This window comes from Typha latifolia, chromosome 11 (assembly GCF_019914945.1).
Source record: "Typha latifolia isolate L0001 chromosome 11, TyphaL0001v2, whole genome shotgun sequence".
In the NCBI taxonomy this organism is placed as follows: Eukaryota; Viridiplantae; Streptophyta; class Magnoliopsida; order Poales; family Typhaceae; genus Typha; species Typha latifolia.
Window position 1 is genome coordinate 8,748,047 of NC_133096.1, and position 18,185 is coordinate 8,766,231.

An 18,185-nucleotide genomic window follows, 5' to 3' on the forward strand; every position below is an offset into this window, starting at 1 on the left:
AAACGATCTATTTATCAACTCACGCAACCTTAACCGCTTCGTATTATTAAATCCGGTTGACTTCCTTGCCGAGAGACCACCAATTGCGAACACGAGCTACTCACGTGTCGTCAACCGCGTTTCTTGTTCGTCTATGTCAAAGATATGTATACCCACTAAATTTATTCAACTTACTCGAAGCAGTTGACAAATCTCTTCCCCCCGTCTAACACCCTTTCAAACCTCTCTTTAGGAGGGAGTAGAAATAAAATAAAAGGCAAGTGCATTTATCGATACTAAAATCTCCTCCCCCTCTGCCCTCCGAGTTCACACCAAACTGTTCCGGCAGCCACCAATTTCTCGACACGCGTCCTGCGAGAAATCCCCCCAGCTGAAAGGTCCCGCACGTGACGAGACCCGGGTACTGACGGGGACCGCAGCCATCCACGCGTCAGGCGCGGAGAGGGCTGTAGTATTGACAGAGATTGAATCAAGGCCGTTCACGTGTATCCATCCTCTAACGGAGGTCTTATACGAGTCACCGTGCGGGATCCTTGATCCCCATTTCCTTTCTTCTCCTCCTCCCCCTCCTCCTCTCTAATTCGAAATCCATCGCCATCGAGAGAGCGAGAGAGAGATAGAGAGAGAAGGAGAGGGAGAGAGAGGGAGAGAGGGAGAGAGGAGGTGATTTTGGTAAGTATTCGTTCGCTTCTACTTGTTGTAGTCCTTGTTCTTCGATGGGTTTGGGTTTTAAGTTGCTGGGAGTAGTGAATTCATTTCACTCTTGCTTTGCGTGAGTTCTTTCTCTTTTGATTTCGGATGGTGTGAATTGGCCTTCCTTTTGGGCTTTCGTCTAGGTTTTCGCTTTGTTTCTTTGATGAATGGGGGATATTACGGGTGAAATATCCGTTCCTGGTTACTTATGACCACCTTGTTATTGAGGGTGTTTCAAATTTAGGGTTAATTTGTCACAATCCAGTCGTGGAAATTGCTTTGGGCTTTTATTTCTTTGGATTGGTTTCTACTCTTGGTTTTCACGGGGGAAAATAGGGTGTTTGGGGGTCTTATTGTAATCTTATATTGGTCTCCGCAAAGTTTTAGACTTTCTTTCCTCTGTGCGGATTTGATCTGGAGGTGGCGATATCAAGATTCCTGTATGGGATTCGAGGTCGTTTATTGGTGATTAGCTATTCTATTTAGTGATATTTTGTTGAATTTCTTGTGCTTATTGTCATAGGTTTCTAGTTTGTATTGGTTATTGTTAATTTTAGCTGGTTTTGGAATCATTGCTCAGAATTGCTTGTAAATGGTCTTAAATTCTATTGGGTGTTGGTGTATAGAAAAAACAGGTCACCCTCTACATAGAGGGATATTTTGAAAATACAAGTTAGAGATGATAATTTTGTAATTCGTGTATCCAGAAATGTGGAGATAGTTATAAATTCATCGGGAATCATGAGAATTGGTTTATATTATTCTATTATATTGTCAAACTCTTGTAGAAGCTCTCTGACTCTCTGTTGATTCAACAGTACATCAACACAATTTCTTTTTTTCTTTTCTTTCATAGTTCTTAGTATATTTGCCTTGATACCTGCTATATCCACTCAGGGATCAAGGGATCAAGTGAACGAAGAACTTTTGATAACGCTCAAGAGATGGCTAGCTAACCCAAAACTGGAAGATAGTATACGTTCCCTGTTTGTCCAGTAATGTTGGTAATAGCTGGGTTTTCTTTTATTCGTGGATTTCTTTTTTCTCATGTTCTTTAATTCGCCAATCAGTTAGTATAATTTACTTAAAATACCTACTTGAGAAGTACTAAGTAGGTAACTGCTCTGTGTCTTTTGATGCGTTGGAAGTCACATAGTTACCACCTTCCTAAAAGGGAAAAATCTGTCGGAAGGGTTATTTAGCCCCGCCAACCTTTAATTAACTTGACTGCTAACTACATCGTATGTTTCCTTTAGTGGTTTAGCCATGCAGAACTATTCTTCATTTGTTATTATTCACACCCGCAGATCGTCCAACTTATCTTGATGATCTGTTTGTACCAAAATACCTTTCTGAAATAAGTTCAATTGTTGTGGATGTCCCATGAAAGGTACTTTTATAGGGCCCTCTCAGTTCCTTATTAACTTCCACTTATGCAAGTAAGGGGAGAGTTAAGTGCAAATAGGAGTCAAATGCTCCTAAAAGTGTTTCTCTTTAAAACTAAAAGCCAGTCAAAGGGGGATAATGGTGTTTTTATATCATGACTCCCTCTTGCAATAGTGCTCCGTGATCCTTATTGCAATTCCCTCCCACCACCAGCGCAACTATTTGTCTTTTCCTTTTTGTGCTAACCAAATAGGCTCTTAAGATTTTATCATCAATATGAGATATGCCAATTGTCTTTACTATTCCTTCAATTGTCTGAGTAAGAAACATTCTAGAATCATGCCAGAATGTTTTCGAAACTGTCTTAGAAATTCTCACATCTTGAATGCTAAAACACATTCTTCTTCCCTACTCCTTTGATTATATTTCGAGATATAGCTACGGTGTCATTGTTGAACTGTTTACTAGCTCTCATTGAAAGCTATATCGAGTATTTGTCCAACTTTGCAGTTGATAAATTCTCAGGTCAACAGTAGATACCACAAATTTTGCAAAAAAAATGCCAGCATTAAAAATGAAGAGAAAATCAAACAAGAAATGTGTAAGAAGGAAAGAGATCCATGCATCTCCCAAATGGAGTAAAATATCTAAAGGTTCACCTTCCCAAGACAAAATATTCAACATAATAGCACTGTTGGACTCTTCTGAAAAATTTACCAAAATGGTAAGTCATTAAATGACTAGGATTTTCATAACAGTAATACAACATTAGCAAGATCTTATTACTCGACTTCTTAATCCCTAAGATTGAATTCACAAATTGCATCACTCATTTGCTCTAGATCTTTTTTCCTAGAGTAGATGTGCAGGTTAATATGATTTTCACACTGCAATTATTTGACTATGAGACAGTTCCTAAGCACATCTTGTTATCTGACCCTCGACTATTTTCTGCCAAATGTTGCTATACCATATCGATCCATTCAACACTATTTATTGTGCATTGCTGTAGCTAACCATATTCATGGAAGTTCCTTTTTTTCTAAGAAATTCATGGAAGTTCCTTCATTACTTTCTTTGATTTTCTTTGCTTGTTTATTTTCTGGAAAAGCAAAAATATCATAAAATAGAATGTTATGCACAAGCTTACTCGAATTCTAAATTTTCTGAAGCTAAGATATGCTATTTCTTAAGTCATAAATTTTTGGGGTTCCTCTGCTACCCTGAAATTTGGTTTCAAGTTTCGCAACTGATGCTATTTTGCAGCTTATTCCACCACTGAATTGACTGGAGAAAACATTGGGATGTTGGAAGCCAATGATTTCCAGAGTGCAATTAATGGAGCATCCACAGATTTGCTGAAGGTGTCACTGCTGTCATCTGATCTTGTGTCAACAGGAACAATGGTATGACACTATGACTGTGTGTGTATAATTTGAAAATACATGTCAAGTTCTACTGCAGCTTCATCTACTATTATTTACTTTCTTCCTGCCTGTTCACATTGTTCTCATCTCTCTTTTTTTAATAGTAAACTTATTGCGGTTTTAAGCCACATACAAGAACTTAAACATCTTGTCAAAGTGAAATTTTCTTGCATGCATAGAAAAACATTCATATATGTACCACTTTAGTTGCCCACTCATATCAGTTGAGAGCAAAAGCAGATGCAGTTTTAGCCTGTATCCTTAGGGCGCTGATTGATGGGTTCCTACAGCTGTCATGCTCACGTTAGAATTCCTGCCTTATATCTAGGAAATATTAGGATACTATGTTGACTTAATTTTTTAATTCCTTTTGCTAGAGCTTGATTATCTTAGTGAATGGGAGAAGAAGAAAGGAACAAAAAGAACAAGAGTTAGAGAGTTGAAATATTAAATATAAGAAATTAGATAGTACGTTTTAGCTTTTCTTCTTGGTAGGAAACAAATCAAGTGACTCTGAACTCTCTCTGTCTCTACTTGAAACAATGTGTTTCAAGGCTTCAGTCATGTAGAATCCACTGCACATTACCATGTCTACTTCTAAATATAACATCAAGTATTTCTTAATAAGTCGAAGTATATATGTTATCTACTATGTAGTTTGACTTTTGAGATTGGAAAAGATATAGTAGATATGTTTTCTACTATACTGTGTTGGAATGCAAATATGTCCTATGAAGCCAGTAGCATATACGAATCAAATTTTAGTAGTAGTACTAGAAAGAATATAATTGTAAACCATCAATAAAAAGAAGCAGAGGGTCAACTTTTGCATGTGGAAGTGGAGAAAAATGGGAAGTTGGATGATGAAAACTTAATCTCCTTCAAATGACGACAGCCTTTTGTAATTGATCCAAAAAATCAATGTAATGGAAAATGTCAAAGGAAAATACCTCAACTGATTTATTGGTATTGGTGGCACAACAAATTTATTTTAGTTGACATGGTGGAGAAACTCAACTTGAAACAGTAAATCAGGCAACATTCATACCATCTTGATTCGCCAAATGATAATGAAAGAATGGAGTTGAAAAATATTTTCTGATTCACATCTAGGATCTCCTGCAATGTTATCCCCACGTTCATCACAGATTTGTACTCCATGGGCAATGGTGCATTTGCCTGATGCTTTGTTACAATAAAAGAAGTTTGCCCTGATGAAATAAGGAGTGGCGGAAGCAAAGAAAAACAAATTGGTCTTGTCATGAAGGTTTGATTGAAGCAAGATTAAGATCACAATGGATGGAGTTCAAAGCACTTGATCTACAAAATTCATGATGATGACCGGGAGCACTGATGTTATATAGCAAGTTGTCATGGATTTCCAGTTACAGTGGACCATCTCATTGGCCACTATAGTGGACCACCTCCACTGCTTTAGGTTTTATAGTGGGATTACAGTTGCAATATTTTGGGATTCTTGTAGGCAACCTTCAAATCTTTTGAAGACCATGCAGATAATGTTCCCTAAAATTGATCACAGCATGGACTGTTTGTGTGTACTTTATACATGTTATATCCATTTAGTTTAATGTTCAGTTACTTCTTTTAGCATAGCCCACTTGCTTGCTAGTTAAGGATTGCTTAAAAAATATGCGTAGCTCTTTCATAATATTTTTATATTCTTGTTGTACCTACCTGCAGGGTCCAACATTAGCTGCATGCCCATCGAATCTGGAAACAATCTTCTCCCCTAATTTGGACAGTGATTCTCAGTTAAAACCAATGAATCACATCAATGGAGGTAGGTGCCTAGAATCATTTCTTTCGTATTCAATGCATGAAATCACAATCATTTTTTTTTCTTGTTAGGAAATCTTCAATGTCCTTCCATTTTTTAAGTTTGCATACGTTTTGCTATGTGGATAGGCAGTACATAAATAGAAAGTTAGATAAATAATTAGCTGATTGCCCACTTCAAAATCATGTTATGTAACTTGTAAAAGTTTAAGCAGGACACACATCGGTAAGATTATAATTTTTTCTTGTCGCTTGATTCTGTGGCAAAATTCTTGATAAAACCATATTAGTTCCTTGTATATTGCCATTCTTGCTGCCATGTTATCTAAAAATCTTGGTTTGTATTTTCAATCTACCACTTGAAGCAGGTCCACTTTGTTACTTGTACAAGATCTTTTGAAGTGCATCTCTGTAGATTGCATAGATTTTGTTTTCTCAGATACTGTTATGGCGCATCCATCAACTGATCATTTGCAAATTCCCTGTTTTGTAATTGCAGATGAATTCCCTGAATTGCCTCATCTGATTGCTGATGACAGTGATGAAGGATGTTGTCCGTCAAGTGATTTTCAAAGTTGCTTATTGGACTTCTACTTCGCTAAGAATGTTTCTTCTTTCCCCTTCGATAGAATAATGGGATTCACGAATGATGTTGACACCATTTATCATGAATATATGGATTCGGATATGATGATTGATATGACGGAGAGATACATGTTACTCCCTTTCCTCGAAAAAGCTGTGGAAAGGGAGAATTTTTGGGATGAGACCTCACTTGCTGGAACTGTAATGGATGTTGATGAAACATGCTTGTATTTAGCAATTCATCAGGTTAAACCACCTGATGAAGAAACTGAAAACTGTGGATCAGGTGAGCTGGGAGGAAGCGAATGCTTTGATCAACATGTAGTGAGGGATCTACCTGATTTGTGTGACATCAATTCATCCATTTGTCCTATTTGGTTACCAAAAGCACAAGAAGGAAAGAAGGCTATCACCCTTGTACTTGATTTGGATGGTAAGTTGATAGTTTAATCTCTTTGCCTTCTTAGCAAATTACTTTCTATTTTTAATGATTGCTTATTTTCCTCTTTTCCTACAGCTAATCTGAAAGTTCAGTCAGTATGTAAAATTATCATATAGTTTCCACCTTGGTTGTTTCTATGTTACCATGTTGACAAGGCTGTCTTTTTTTCTTCAACTCTGCAGAAACTCTAGTGCATTCCACACTGGAGTACTGTGAGGATGCTGACTTCACGTTTTCAGTTTTCTTTAACATGCAACAGCATACTGTGTATGTAAGGCGGAGGCCTCACCTGCAGGTGTTCCTTGAGAGGGTGGCTGAGATGTTTGAGATTGTTATATTTACAGCCAGTCAAAGCATTTATGCAGAAAAACTACTTGATATATTGGATCCAGAAAAGAAACTGTTTTCTCAGCGAATTTATCGTGAATCTTGCATATTCTCTGATGGAAGCTATACTAAAGACCTAACCATTTTAGGAGTTGACCTGGCGAAAGTTGCCATAATTGATAATTCTCCACAGGTAACTTCTTTCTATTATCTCTTAGATTTTGTACAACTATTAGCTTATATTATCCACCATGGGATTTAGATTGTTTAGAGAATATCTAAATTGCATAAATACCTCTCAGAGATAAAATTACGTTAAGACATTTAGCTGTTGGATTTAAAACTTCTAATTAGATTCTTAAGATAATGGGCTCTTCATCTTTGGGATATGATAATTTGCTGATTAGAATGCTACTGGGGTGTATTTTCTGATCCTCGAGTGCCAACCTCGAAATGTCTTCTCTCATGTTTAGTAATTCTTTTTTCTAATTAAACTCCAGTACTCAATGAGGTCTTAAGCTTATGTTGCTGAGATAAAGTACACCTATTTCATAGCCATAATAGATCTCTCTCCGTGGTCAATTATCTTCTCTCATGATTTCAGGTTTTCCAGTTGCAAGTTAATAACGGGATTCCCATAAAGAGCTGGTTTGATGATCGATCAGACCATGCATTGATTCAGTTAATTCCGTTCCTCGAGACCCTTGTTGATGCCGACGATGTCCGGCCCATTATTGAAAAGAAATTTGGCAATAAAGAGTAGCAGAGTTTGCTCCAACCGGTTATAGATAGTTTTAACTCCTGTTCCAGAAGGCCATTCTTCTCACCGCAATTTGAGACTTCTTTTTCAAGTTTAGTATTTTGGGATTTGATATTTATGCCATGTTAGCTGTTATAAATTTGCACAATGTGATGATTAAGCTAATTGCTCCCGAGCTGTATATTCCTCTCTTTTCGGCGTAGAGGTTTGTATATAGATACAGCATCCAAATAAAAGTGTGATTCCCTAATTTTCTTATCGAGAGTAACTTATTTATAAATTTATGTCATGGTAAAAGTCGCATCATGCAGAAATAAGTTCATCTTACTTGTTAGATTACTTCTTGATTACCATTACATGCTGACGGTTTCACCACAATCATTAACTCCATCTTGATTTCTTCTTAGATTACCATTATATGCTACTTTTGATTGGCAGTTTGTAGTTCAAATTCAAAATATAATTTGTACTTCTAAATAAAGATAACAGACCAACATTACCTGGCACAATTATTGAACTGCGTCGACTAACATGACTAACAATAACACACCCATAGTGGAACTACCAGTTCTGGGATTATAATACTGCGTTAATAAAACAAAACTGAACAATACCTGGCCTTGTTTCAATGAACTACCCTCTCAAATTCTCATCCGTAGAATCTCTAAAACCAAGCACAAATACAATCAGTCTCACCTATGCACATTTCAAACTCGACTTCGGTTCTAAAGATTATAAAGAGCTGGTCTTGACGACTTTGGTTCAATCCTTACATGACTGGTTGGCTGAAATGAGAGGCAATTTATCAAGTCTCAAGTTGCAATGCCAACCATAAAATAGTATGCACCAGATTCAATATAGCAGAGCATATACTAGTATCGGTATCAGACCTAACTCCAAACAAACAATAATGACACCAAGGTCTTTGATCTTTGTCACTATAATTAGGACTAGGTAAGATTTCTCGAGATTAAGACAATAATACCTTCAATTTAAGTATATCAAAAACCTATAACAAGAAAAACTATACAAATATACAATACAACACCAACCAACCATAGAAAAAAAAACCTATGTGAATTCTTAATACAGGAAGTAGATAAGTTACTAATCTAGTGAAGAACTCAGCCCTCGGTATTCATAAGAACTTATTAGCAATAATGTGCTAGATCCTCACTACATGAGAGGCATGTGGCGGGGAGTAACTTTCATTACATGGTTAGTTCACTTCCCATAAATATTCTAACTATACTACTGACAACTATAACAGCTATTGTTCAGGATAGACACTTAAAATATGAAGTATGATGACATGACCAATCCCCATGATATAAAGCCCTCTGAAAAATAAACAGAAAACAACAGAATTATATAAGAATGTTGTGATGTTCTACAAATGAATAACGAAACCACAACCTACAATATGACAGCAACAAAGAAAAGCCACTACTAAACTCATAATATACAATTAGCAATACAGATCAATAAACAGTCAAACAGAGAAAGACAAAATTGAAGGATTCATAATGTGGCAAACCATCATGCTTATAGAATTATTCTCTTAACAAAAAAGACAAAGTTAAGTCCACATAAATGCATAATAACCATTATAGCATAACATGAAAAGAAGACATGGTTTCCTAACAAAAAGGAAACAAGAACAGTAAATATGATTCTAGTAGATAATTTTAAGTTGCAAACTGATAGTTCCCTGCAAAATTTCAAAATAACCGATCAACAAAGGTGCACCCCTCAAGCAGCAGCAGCATTAGCATCCTCCTTAGCTTCACCTCCTCCATCTGCAACAGCAGCATTGGCCTCAGCTTCAGCCACAACATCCATGATGTCGGCAGCATCCCCCTCCTCAGCCGGAGGCTGTACCTGCTCCTCCTCGGGCAGCGGCTCCTCCACATAGTCATTCTCAAATGCATCTGGGGGCACCTCGTAGATCCTCACCTGAGGCTTTGCCGGGTCTTTCACAAGCACATACTTCCCCTCCTTGAGCTTCATGCACAGGTCTACAATAGACTTTACAATCCCCCACATATTAGCAGTATTTAAGTTAATCTGGGCAGCAAAATCTCTCGGCTTATATCCAATTACGCTAAGTATAACATGGTTGAAGTGGTCTCTCGGGTGGACCCTCGAGACGTATCCAAGCTTCATGACATCAGCGCTTGCAAGCAGAGCTTGGGCGGTCCACTTGGCGAGCTTGTTGGCGTTGTTCTTGAGCTCGGTGGCGAGCACCGCTCCCCTCTGGGTCTCAAGCTTCTGCCTCCAGTCTACACCGGTGTACTTGGGGTCGAACTCATTCAGGGCATTGATGGTCATGAAGCTGCGCTGTCCCTTGACGTCGGACACACCATGGGCCTCACAGCGGGCAATAAGATAGGTGTCTTCATCAAGCTTCCAGCGGCGGTAGCGGTAAGCAACAGAGGCGACCTCCTCGCCCTCAGCGGCGAAAGGGTTGGGCTCGTCGAAAGCAACCTTGTTCCCATCGCGGACGAGCACCTGCTGGGAGAAATTCTGGTTGATGTAGGTGGCCTCTACAGCGAGGGAGTGAGCGGAGTTGATATCCTCCTTGGCATCAGGGAGTGCTTCCTGACCCGTCTCGTTGACGGAGAGGAGGTCGAGCTGCGACCCATCGCGCTTGTCAAAGAAGAGCTTGTTGCCGACGCGCTGGACGACGATATCCCACGAGTAAACCGACCTCGGCGCGCACATCAAAGCAGAGAGAATAGCATCGGTGGCAAAGACGGTGGCTTTATCGTCCGCAGCGAGGCGGCGGATGACAGGGTCGTCGGTGGTGGTGACCTTAAAGAAGTGCCGGTTCTTGAACCGCTCAAGGCGGCGGTCGTTCTTGGGGTTGACGCGGTCGAAGGTTCGATCGTAGAACTCCAGAGCGCCGCAGACGAGGAGGTCCTCGGGCGGGTCGGGGACGGAGAAGGAGAGCTTCGAGAAGGTGGAGAAGGGGATCTGGTCGAGCATGGTCCACTCCGGCTGGATGTCGACGGAGGATTTGGGAGCATTGGCGCCGCCGCGGGAGTTGGCATTGGGGTTGTTCGAGACAAAGGTAGAGGAGCGGAGATGGAAGTGACGATCGCGGCGGGCGCGATCCTTCTCGGCTTCGCGGCGGCGGGCCTCGACCTCCTCGTCGCGGCGCTGGGGGAGTTGGGGTTTCTGCTGGAACCGCCACCGCGGTCCAAACTTGGGACGGGGAGGGGGCTTGGCGTCGACGAGCCTGAAGGAGGAGTTGGGGTCGTCGGAGGCGGAGATGAGAGCGGAGGAGTCGTCGAGGGAGAAGTCGAAGACGGGGTCACGGACGGCGTTGGGGTTGGGGTTGGGATTGCGGGTCCAATCGGCTATGCGACCAAGCTTCTCGGAGCGAGAGAAGGGAGCGAAGGGGATGTGGGAGGGATGGGAGGAGGAGGCAGCCCCGGTGCCGCCGTTGAGAAGGAGGGGAACCGCGGGGGTCTCCGGCGGGCCCCATCCGTCTGGGTTGAAGGGGACGACGCCGACGTCGAAGCCCATGGTGGTGAAAAGAGGCAGCGGCGGCGGGCAACTAGGGTTTGGGAAAGGAAAGAGGAACTGGAGATGAGATTAGAGATTTAGAATAGAAATAGAGGTGGCTGGGCCGGATTCGAGCCGGGCTTTTCGGGCCTGCCGGCTTAAATATTTATCCATGGCCCAATCGATCGTTCTCTCCGGCCTGGTTGAAAATATTTTAGCCCATTAACGTCCACTAATCCATTAGATATTGAACTTGGATTGAATATAATGAGTTAAATATAAAAAATATTATATCTCATTGAGCTAAGTTTATTAGGCATATATGATAATATTTTAGTTATCTTTTATATGATATACTTATATATTGATATATAGTTTACTAAATATCTGATGTAAAACTAAAAAACTATAGGAATAGGTATAGATATAATGTATTTGTGTACCATGGTTTACATGTTCCGCAAGGACGATATAGAAGTTACTCTGTTGCTATCGATTAGGTCTTAGGCTGACATTGTTAGCAAATAAATACTTGGGCCGATACAATTAGCAAACTAGGTTGTGCAGCTGATTGGGCTATTGATTTTAGATCAATAATTAATACGGAGAAACTATATTTTACCTTCGTATATTTCACTTCACTCCTGTGTAATTTTATTTGTGTTATTTTACTCTCTTATAATTGCATTCACATTAAAATTATTTTTTTTTTATGATAAAATTAAAAATATTTATTAGAGACAAAGTTATCAAAGCGTTTAAAATAATACTTATTGGATTTTTGATGATAAAAATATCACAAATATATTAAACATATTATTGTCTAAAATTTGGTCGGTATTTATTTTAGATGTATTAAACAACTTATCTAATTATCTATAATTTTATCTCTAATTAGCTACTATAAAAAATTATCGATTTTAATTTGATTATAACCATAAGAAGTTAAAATGACACAATAAGAGTAAAATAAATTTAGGCCTAATCATAGGGAAATAAAATATATTCTCCAATTAAATATTCTTAGGGATAAGTTTTTAATGACATAATGATCTCCTTAAATATGAAAAGATTTTTGAAATACCTTTTATATTTAGAAAAATAACATGTGACTGCCATTTGATCAATTTTAATTTTTTAAATATTTTATCCTTATTTTATAGGGAAAGAAAAAGAGAACAAACTTTTTGTGGATATGATAATTTTCTATTAATCCCATTAAAAGAGGTTAGAAAATTTTCATAGTTAAAAATATTCTATGTGAGCCAAAAATAAAATAAGAAGATGCATGTGAAAATGCACAATAATTCTGACCTTAGTATAACTATCCTATGGCCTTATTATTAATTTATGGTCGAGAAGAGGAGCATCCATCCATCATACATCAGTGAAGCAGTTTGCAATTGAGTGTAAAATCTTCTCAATTCTGATGTTATCGAGAGCATAACGAGAGCCATAAATTTTCACAATGTGGCTCTAAAATCCCCCCCAAAAAAAAGAAGAGGAGAGAGTTCATGATGAGAAGAACTAGAATCTTCTACTAAAATATTTACTCTCCTTTTCTTATCTAGATATCATTCCACCGCGTCATCCCGTCCATTAGTATTCGCTCGGATTACAATTCGCCATTTGGCATCTCCCTTCTTCTCATCAATTGCTATACTGTTGGATGGTGATGTTCTCGAGTCAGATGTGGTGATGGTTGTTATTCTCCTGCATTAAGGTAGCAGATCACCTATTGAAAATGGATAATAATATAGACATGATCTTAGTGTAATTATCTCTGGATAAGACAAACAGAGATGCTAATAAAAGACGCGCTTTCCAAACACGAGCTGAGATCACTCTCTGGAACACAAAAAAGGACCCTCAATAATTGTAACTCAGCTAAAGCCCAACATAGATGCATGCTATATTGCTATGGCCAGTCAAGCTCGACGAGTAGCCAAACGAATTCTATCCTCTAAAACTCGAATGATAATATAAATGGAAACCCAACAGTATCTAGTACTAGCTTCTCTTTTGGAATTATTCAGACATCATGGGTGCCGTGGCGAGATATTAACCGTAGATTGCCTAGAGGAACACGGACCCTAGTGATCGACTGCATCCCTGACCGCAGGAACTTGCTGCATTTGGATACCTTGCAGCTCGTGGTTGGCTGACAGTGCAGCTACCTCGTACATTAGGCACAATTCGTGGCACGATCTCATCCGTCGACTCATCCTCTATCTCTCTCTCTCTCTCCTTTGTCGCACAAATGATAAGGAGACGCGAGTTCACAAGAGGCACCTGCGGACCTCTTGTTTCCAGCCCGAAGCTCTATGAGAGAACCAAAGCTATTTAAATACTTCTTTCATCTCTCTCTCCCCCCCTCTTCTCTCTCTCTATCTATATATACACACCCAACTACTCCCTGGACTCCGCTAAAGCCTTTGCGCAGTCTTAGATCCATCCTATAGCGAAAATATCCCTTTTTGGGCCTTCCACGAGATATTGAAATTGAGCTGTTGCTTCTACCTTACCACTTATTTCTTCCTTCGATTTCAACAAGTTCTCTTGCTGGGAAGGCAGTGAATCTGACGTTGAGTTCGAGTGATTCGCTTGGTTGGTAGTCCTTGGAAACATGCTGTCTTTGAGCTGCCCAAGTGTGGATCTTAGCCAGAAGGGAGTGGGGTTGGCTTCTCGCCGGTTGAAGTTGAGTAGGAGCTGTTCCAGGCTGTCGCGGAGGTCAGCGTGGAAGCGCGCAGGAGATGTTCGATGTCGGGTCTCACTGACACAAAATGGTACTTTCTTGTCTCCTTTTATTGATTTGTTGTAATTATTAACTTTTTATGTTAGTCATGGTCTTATTGGATTGGGAATGCAGTTGATTTGGCGGGTTCAGAGTCCCCTGCGCCTGTGCAAACATCGGTCTCTGGAAGTGGACATGTTTCTCTGTCTTTGCTGTTGGAGGTGGTTGCGGACGATCTGCAGAAGCTGAATGAGAATCTGAAATCGGTGAGCAGCTCGGAGTTTGTCGTTAATTTAAGTAGGTTTAGAGATTTGAGAATTCTGTGAGATTTATTCAGTAATTTGTGTATAGCATAAAAGGTCGCCCTCAACTTTAGATTTTACAAGATAAAAAAGCTTTATAAGTGGTGACATATGTGATTTGTGTACACAGTTAAAGATGTTATATTTTACAAAGCTTACCAAATTTGAGTTTTGTAACCTGTCTTGGAAGCTTCTACTTTCCCGGAATCACCCATGTCAATATGACAAGGTTTGTTGGTATGACAATCGTGTAAGGAGTATCCGGTGCTAACTTTACTGTATCTGAAGTATCAGACACTTCAACCTTCATCTGTTTCGAGTATCCATCATGTAAGAAAAACTGTAGTTGTCCTCATATTGTTGGGAGATAGACTTGTATAATCTGTTCAATCGACTCAACCCAACGCTTCATCAAAACTTGAGTTTATAGTGTAATCTCCATTCTGACCCTCCAGAACACACTCTATTGTCAATTCACTAGGCTAGTTTGTTGGGCTAAGTTTTGGTTCAAGCTATTGGCTAAAAAGGCTATCTATTTCACCCCTTGGCACCTTTGAATTCAATGCCTGCTTGTATCAACTTTCTGAATGTATAGCAAAAATCTTTCTAACAGATATCCACATAACAAGAATATTCACCTCTTACGTCAGTTATCTGTCATGCCTGTCTGGCTAGTCTTGGCCCTTGACCCACCCAGTCATCATTTGTGGCAAAAGGTCAAATTTTCTTCTTCTTGCTCTGAAAGAAGATCGTCTTCGGGTACACAGCTTACTCCATCTATGGAAAGTCCCTACTTATCTCTACTAGTTAATGAACTAGAGAAATATAGGTATTTCATTTCTATTTGAAGGCAAAAGGCTTACTTCTTCATAGTTTACTTTGACATTCAAATTTGTATTTGCCTAAAGACTAACATGAATTTTCACAGATTGTTGGTGCGGAAAATCCAGTTTTAGTGTCTGCCGCAGAACAGATTTTTGGTGCTGGTGGAAAGAGACTTAGACCAGCTTTGGTTTTCTTAGTGTCAAGAGCTACTGCACAATTTGCTGGTTTAGAGTAAGCCTTTCTATGTTACTACTTCAGCTTCTTAAGCAGAGAATCCCAACATGGAAGATTTATACCTGAAAATATACATTATCCAGGAAACTAACTGTACAGCATGAACGACTAGCGGAGATCATTGAGTTGATTCATACAGCAAGCTTAGTACACGATGATGTGCTAGATGATAGTGGGATGCGAAGAGGTAGGCATACTATGTGAGGTCAATTTACTTTTCCAGCTATTCTTCCCTTTAGATTTTTCTCCATATTATACTGCTATTCATTCAAGAAATTTATATGAAGGACTTTTAGCATCATTAGTTCATTACAAACTGACAGTTGTTCCAAAAAGACAGAAAATTTGCTGTTATGAATTGTTATATGACATGATACAAATGAAATTGTTTTTTGTTTGGATGATGATACAAGGGACACCTTGAAGAATGATAGTTGGCTGCAATTTCCCTACACATATCCCATGTTGGCACTGGCATGGGTCGACAAGGGATTCTCAGGCTTTACTGAAAATATATTAGTAGTTGCCATAGAACTTATTCTTCGTTGCTAGTTGGCATCTGTTTACAGAGTCTCAGTCGGCTTAACCCAATCATATTCTTTCTTAGCAAGACTAGGATCAGGTTCTTGGTTTTGTATTGACTTGATTAAGACTTGATTTGAGTCAAATTAAGGCCCATTTGGTCCACAATCGCTGTAATATTGTCAATCTATGAATTTTATTCTTCATATACTAGGAATCTTGATAAACGGTGCTGACTCAGCAATAAGTAAACCACACATAACCGAGGGATGAAAATCCTACATGGAGGTCCTAAGGGTCAATATAGATTCTTATTCTATGAAAAATGTTAACTTGCCAACTAACTCTAATAGCTTAAATAGTTGGAAAATGATAGTTTTTTATATTTATATTCTAACACTCTTTCTTATTTCTGAGCTTGAGATATTTTAATAGGCTAAAGAAGTGGACTTAATTGGGTAGGTTTTTATTTTCTAAGCAAATATGAGGTATTACAGGATTTGAACATATGACCTATGTTTCTAATACCATGATAACTCACTCACTACTTCAAAAAACTTAAACTATTAGAGAATGATAGTTTTAATATCTATATTCTAACAAAAAAACTCTGCTTTACTATTCAAGAACCTCATACTGAGATAGTCTTCTGTGGGATATGGGAAGGAGAAATTTCTGCAAGCCTTTGCTGAGCTCTCCATACCGCATTAGTTGTTCAGAGTTCAAAATTCAGATCTTTGCATCCGTACTCATACGTTGCAATATCGATTAGGGATTGCTGGATTTATGAGTTTCCTCATGGGTGATCAGAGTCTATCAGCTCCTTGGTGTTGGGCCATGATATGATTCACCAACTAACAGCTTAAACCTTTGTGTGAATTAGTTTAGTTATTCCAACTCTTTTTGGGAGCTCACGAGTTCAAACCTCACCCATCTTTTTAATCCCTATATCTATAGTTCTGGTGTGATGTAAATCTTGATGCCTATTATCTGTTTGTGTGTGGTGTATAGGGGCTACATGTGAAGAGGCGTTTTAAGACATGATAGAACGCTCCAAAATTTCAATCTAAAGATATTCTTAGAGAATTTGCAGTTTATGATGGCTGAGATGAGTTCCTTGGAATTGCTGTGATTTGTCTAAAGGGTCCATTTTCTAAGTTAATAAACATGTTTTATCTACCTGTAGGCAAAGAAACTATTCATCAACTATATGGGACGCGGGTAGCTGTACTTGCAGGAGATTTCATGTTTGCACAATCTTCTTGGTACTTGGCAAATCTTGAGAATCTCGAAGTGATAAAGCTCGTTAGCCAAGTATGTTAATCAATTGAATTTCATTTCTTCTTCAGAATCCGAACTTTCCAGTTTTGGTTCTCAAATGTCTGCATATTGACAGGTCATCAAGGATTTTGCTAGCGGGGAAATAAAACAAGCATCAAGTCTTTTCGACTGTGATCTGTCGCTTGACAACTATTTGCTTAAGAGCTACTACAAGACTGCATCTCTGGTAGCAGCGAGCACAAAGGCCGCAGCTATATTCAGTGGTGTCAGCAAGAGCTTATGTGACGAAATGTATGAGTATGGGAAGAATCTTGGCCTTTCATTCCAGGTGGTTGATGACATTCTAGATTTCACCCAATCAGCAGAACAACTTGGGAAACCAGCAGGCAGTGATTTAGCAAAGGGAAACCTAACAGCTCCAGTCATTTTCGCTTTAGAAAAGGAGCCTAAGCTAAGAGAGATCATCGACTCTGAGTTTAGTGAAGCTGGTTCCCTAGAAACAGCAATAGAGTTGGTTCATAAATGTGGTGGTATCAAGAGGGCTCAAGAGCTAGCGAAAGAGAAAGCTGAGTTGGCTCTCCAAAATCTTCAACACCTTCCACAGAGCAAGTTCAGAACTGCTCTCGAAGACATGGTGAAGTATAATCTTGAGAGGATTGACTAGGAAGAGTGCATCGCTAGAGTGTAGTTTCTTATAGACTCAAGAAGATGAGAAGAGGGTGCATCTCTATAACAGTTATGCCAAACGATTCAAGACCATTCTACAAACACCATATGGGGTATGTATAGAAGATTTTTTTTTTCTCTTTCATGGAGCCTACCCTCGTGCTGTGCCGGTAGGAGATAAGGTATTGTTAGTTGATATTTACACTTACTGTGATGTTGTATTATGCGACCAAATACTATAAGTATAAAGGCGATCCAAAATAAACTCTGTGCTCAAATTGCACGACTGATCCTATTTTATATGGGCAATAATCTTATCTTCTCTAATATTTTGATTCTTTTGGAGTTGTGCTTTCCACTTTCCAGCAAGGCTGTTTTTTGGTAAATTTTATCGTTCAATATCATTTTATGTATGTATGCTTTGTTAGTTGATATTTGCAATTGAGAGATTGTTGACAGGTTATGCTAGTTTATCATAATAAAACAGATGGAATAAGATCTTTCATGGTTTATGCAAGCCAACATTTGGGATTCACCAGTCCATTCTCTTCCTGTCCCCGTCATCTCGTCCGTCACTCCTTTCAATCCACGAGCGTAAAGGTGGAAGTGGGCTAAAGAGATGTTAGGACAGGGAAGAGGCGGTGCACAACGAAATTTTTTTATTGCAGCATATTGTACATAAATTTATCTATTA

The 18,185-nt window shown here is 39.0% G+C and overlaps 3 protein-coding genes across 5 annotated transcripts; 2 read left to right on the forward strand and 1 right to left on the reverse strand.

The window, feature by feature from the left end:
* Nucleotides 1-498: 498 nt before the first annotated feature.
* Nucleotides 499-7,667, forward strand: LOC140797915 (uncharacterized). 3 transcript variants are annotated; one of them, XM_073151613.1, is made up of 7 exons: nucleotides 499-672; nucleotides 1,591-1,697; nucleotides 3,346-3,485; nucleotides 5,208-5,307; nucleotides 5,803-6,321; nucleotides 6,513-6,850; nucleotides 7,262-7,667. In XM_073151613.1, exons 3-7 carry the CDS (start codon nucleotides 3,384-3,386, stop codon nucleotides 7,418-7,420), a joined length of 1,218 nt encoding a protein of 405 aa, XP_073007714.1. In that variant the 5' UTR covers nucleotides 499-672; nucleotides 1,591-1,697; nucleotides 3,346-3,383; the 3' UTR covers nucleotides 7,421-7,667. The 3 variants fall into 3 exon arrangements, with proteins under 3 accessions (XP_073007714.1, XP_073007715.1, XP_073007716.1); XM_073151614.1 differs by having other exon boundaries at nucleotides 1,591-1,693; XM_073151615.1 differs by lacking the exon at nucleotides 1,591-1,697 and having other exon boundaries at nucleotides 520-672.
* A 1,279-nt stretch (nucleotides 7,668-8,946) lies between these two features.
* Nucleotides 8,947-11,011, reverse strand: LOC140797434 (eukaryotic translation initiation factor 3 subunit D-like). Its single transcript, XM_073150858.1, has one exon. The coding sequence runs from the start codon at nucleotides 10,946-10,948 to the stop codon at nucleotides 9,170-9,172; it is 1,779 nt and encodes a 592-aa protein (XP_073006959.1). The 5' UTR covers nucleotides 10,949-11,011; the 3' UTR covers nucleotides 8,947-9,169.
* Nucleotides 11,012-13,142: 2,131 nt separating this feature from the next.
* LOC140797436 (solanesyl-diphosphate synthase 2, chloroplastic-like) lies at nucleotides 13,143-17,818 on the forward strand. Its single transcript, XM_073150860.1, has 6 exons — nucleotides 13,143-13,713; nucleotides 13,797-13,927; nucleotides 14,892-15,019; nucleotides 15,106-15,209; nucleotides 16,731-16,858; nucleotides 16,941-17,818. The coding sequence occupies exons 1-6, from the start codon at nucleotides 13,554-13,556 to the stop codon at nucleotides 17,487-17,489; spliced, it is 1,200 nt and encodes a 399-aa protein (XP_073006961.1). The 5' UTR covers nucleotides 13,143-13,553; the 3' UTR covers nucleotides 17,490-17,818.
* The last annotated feature ends 367 nt before the right edge of the window (nucleotides 17,819-18,185 follow it).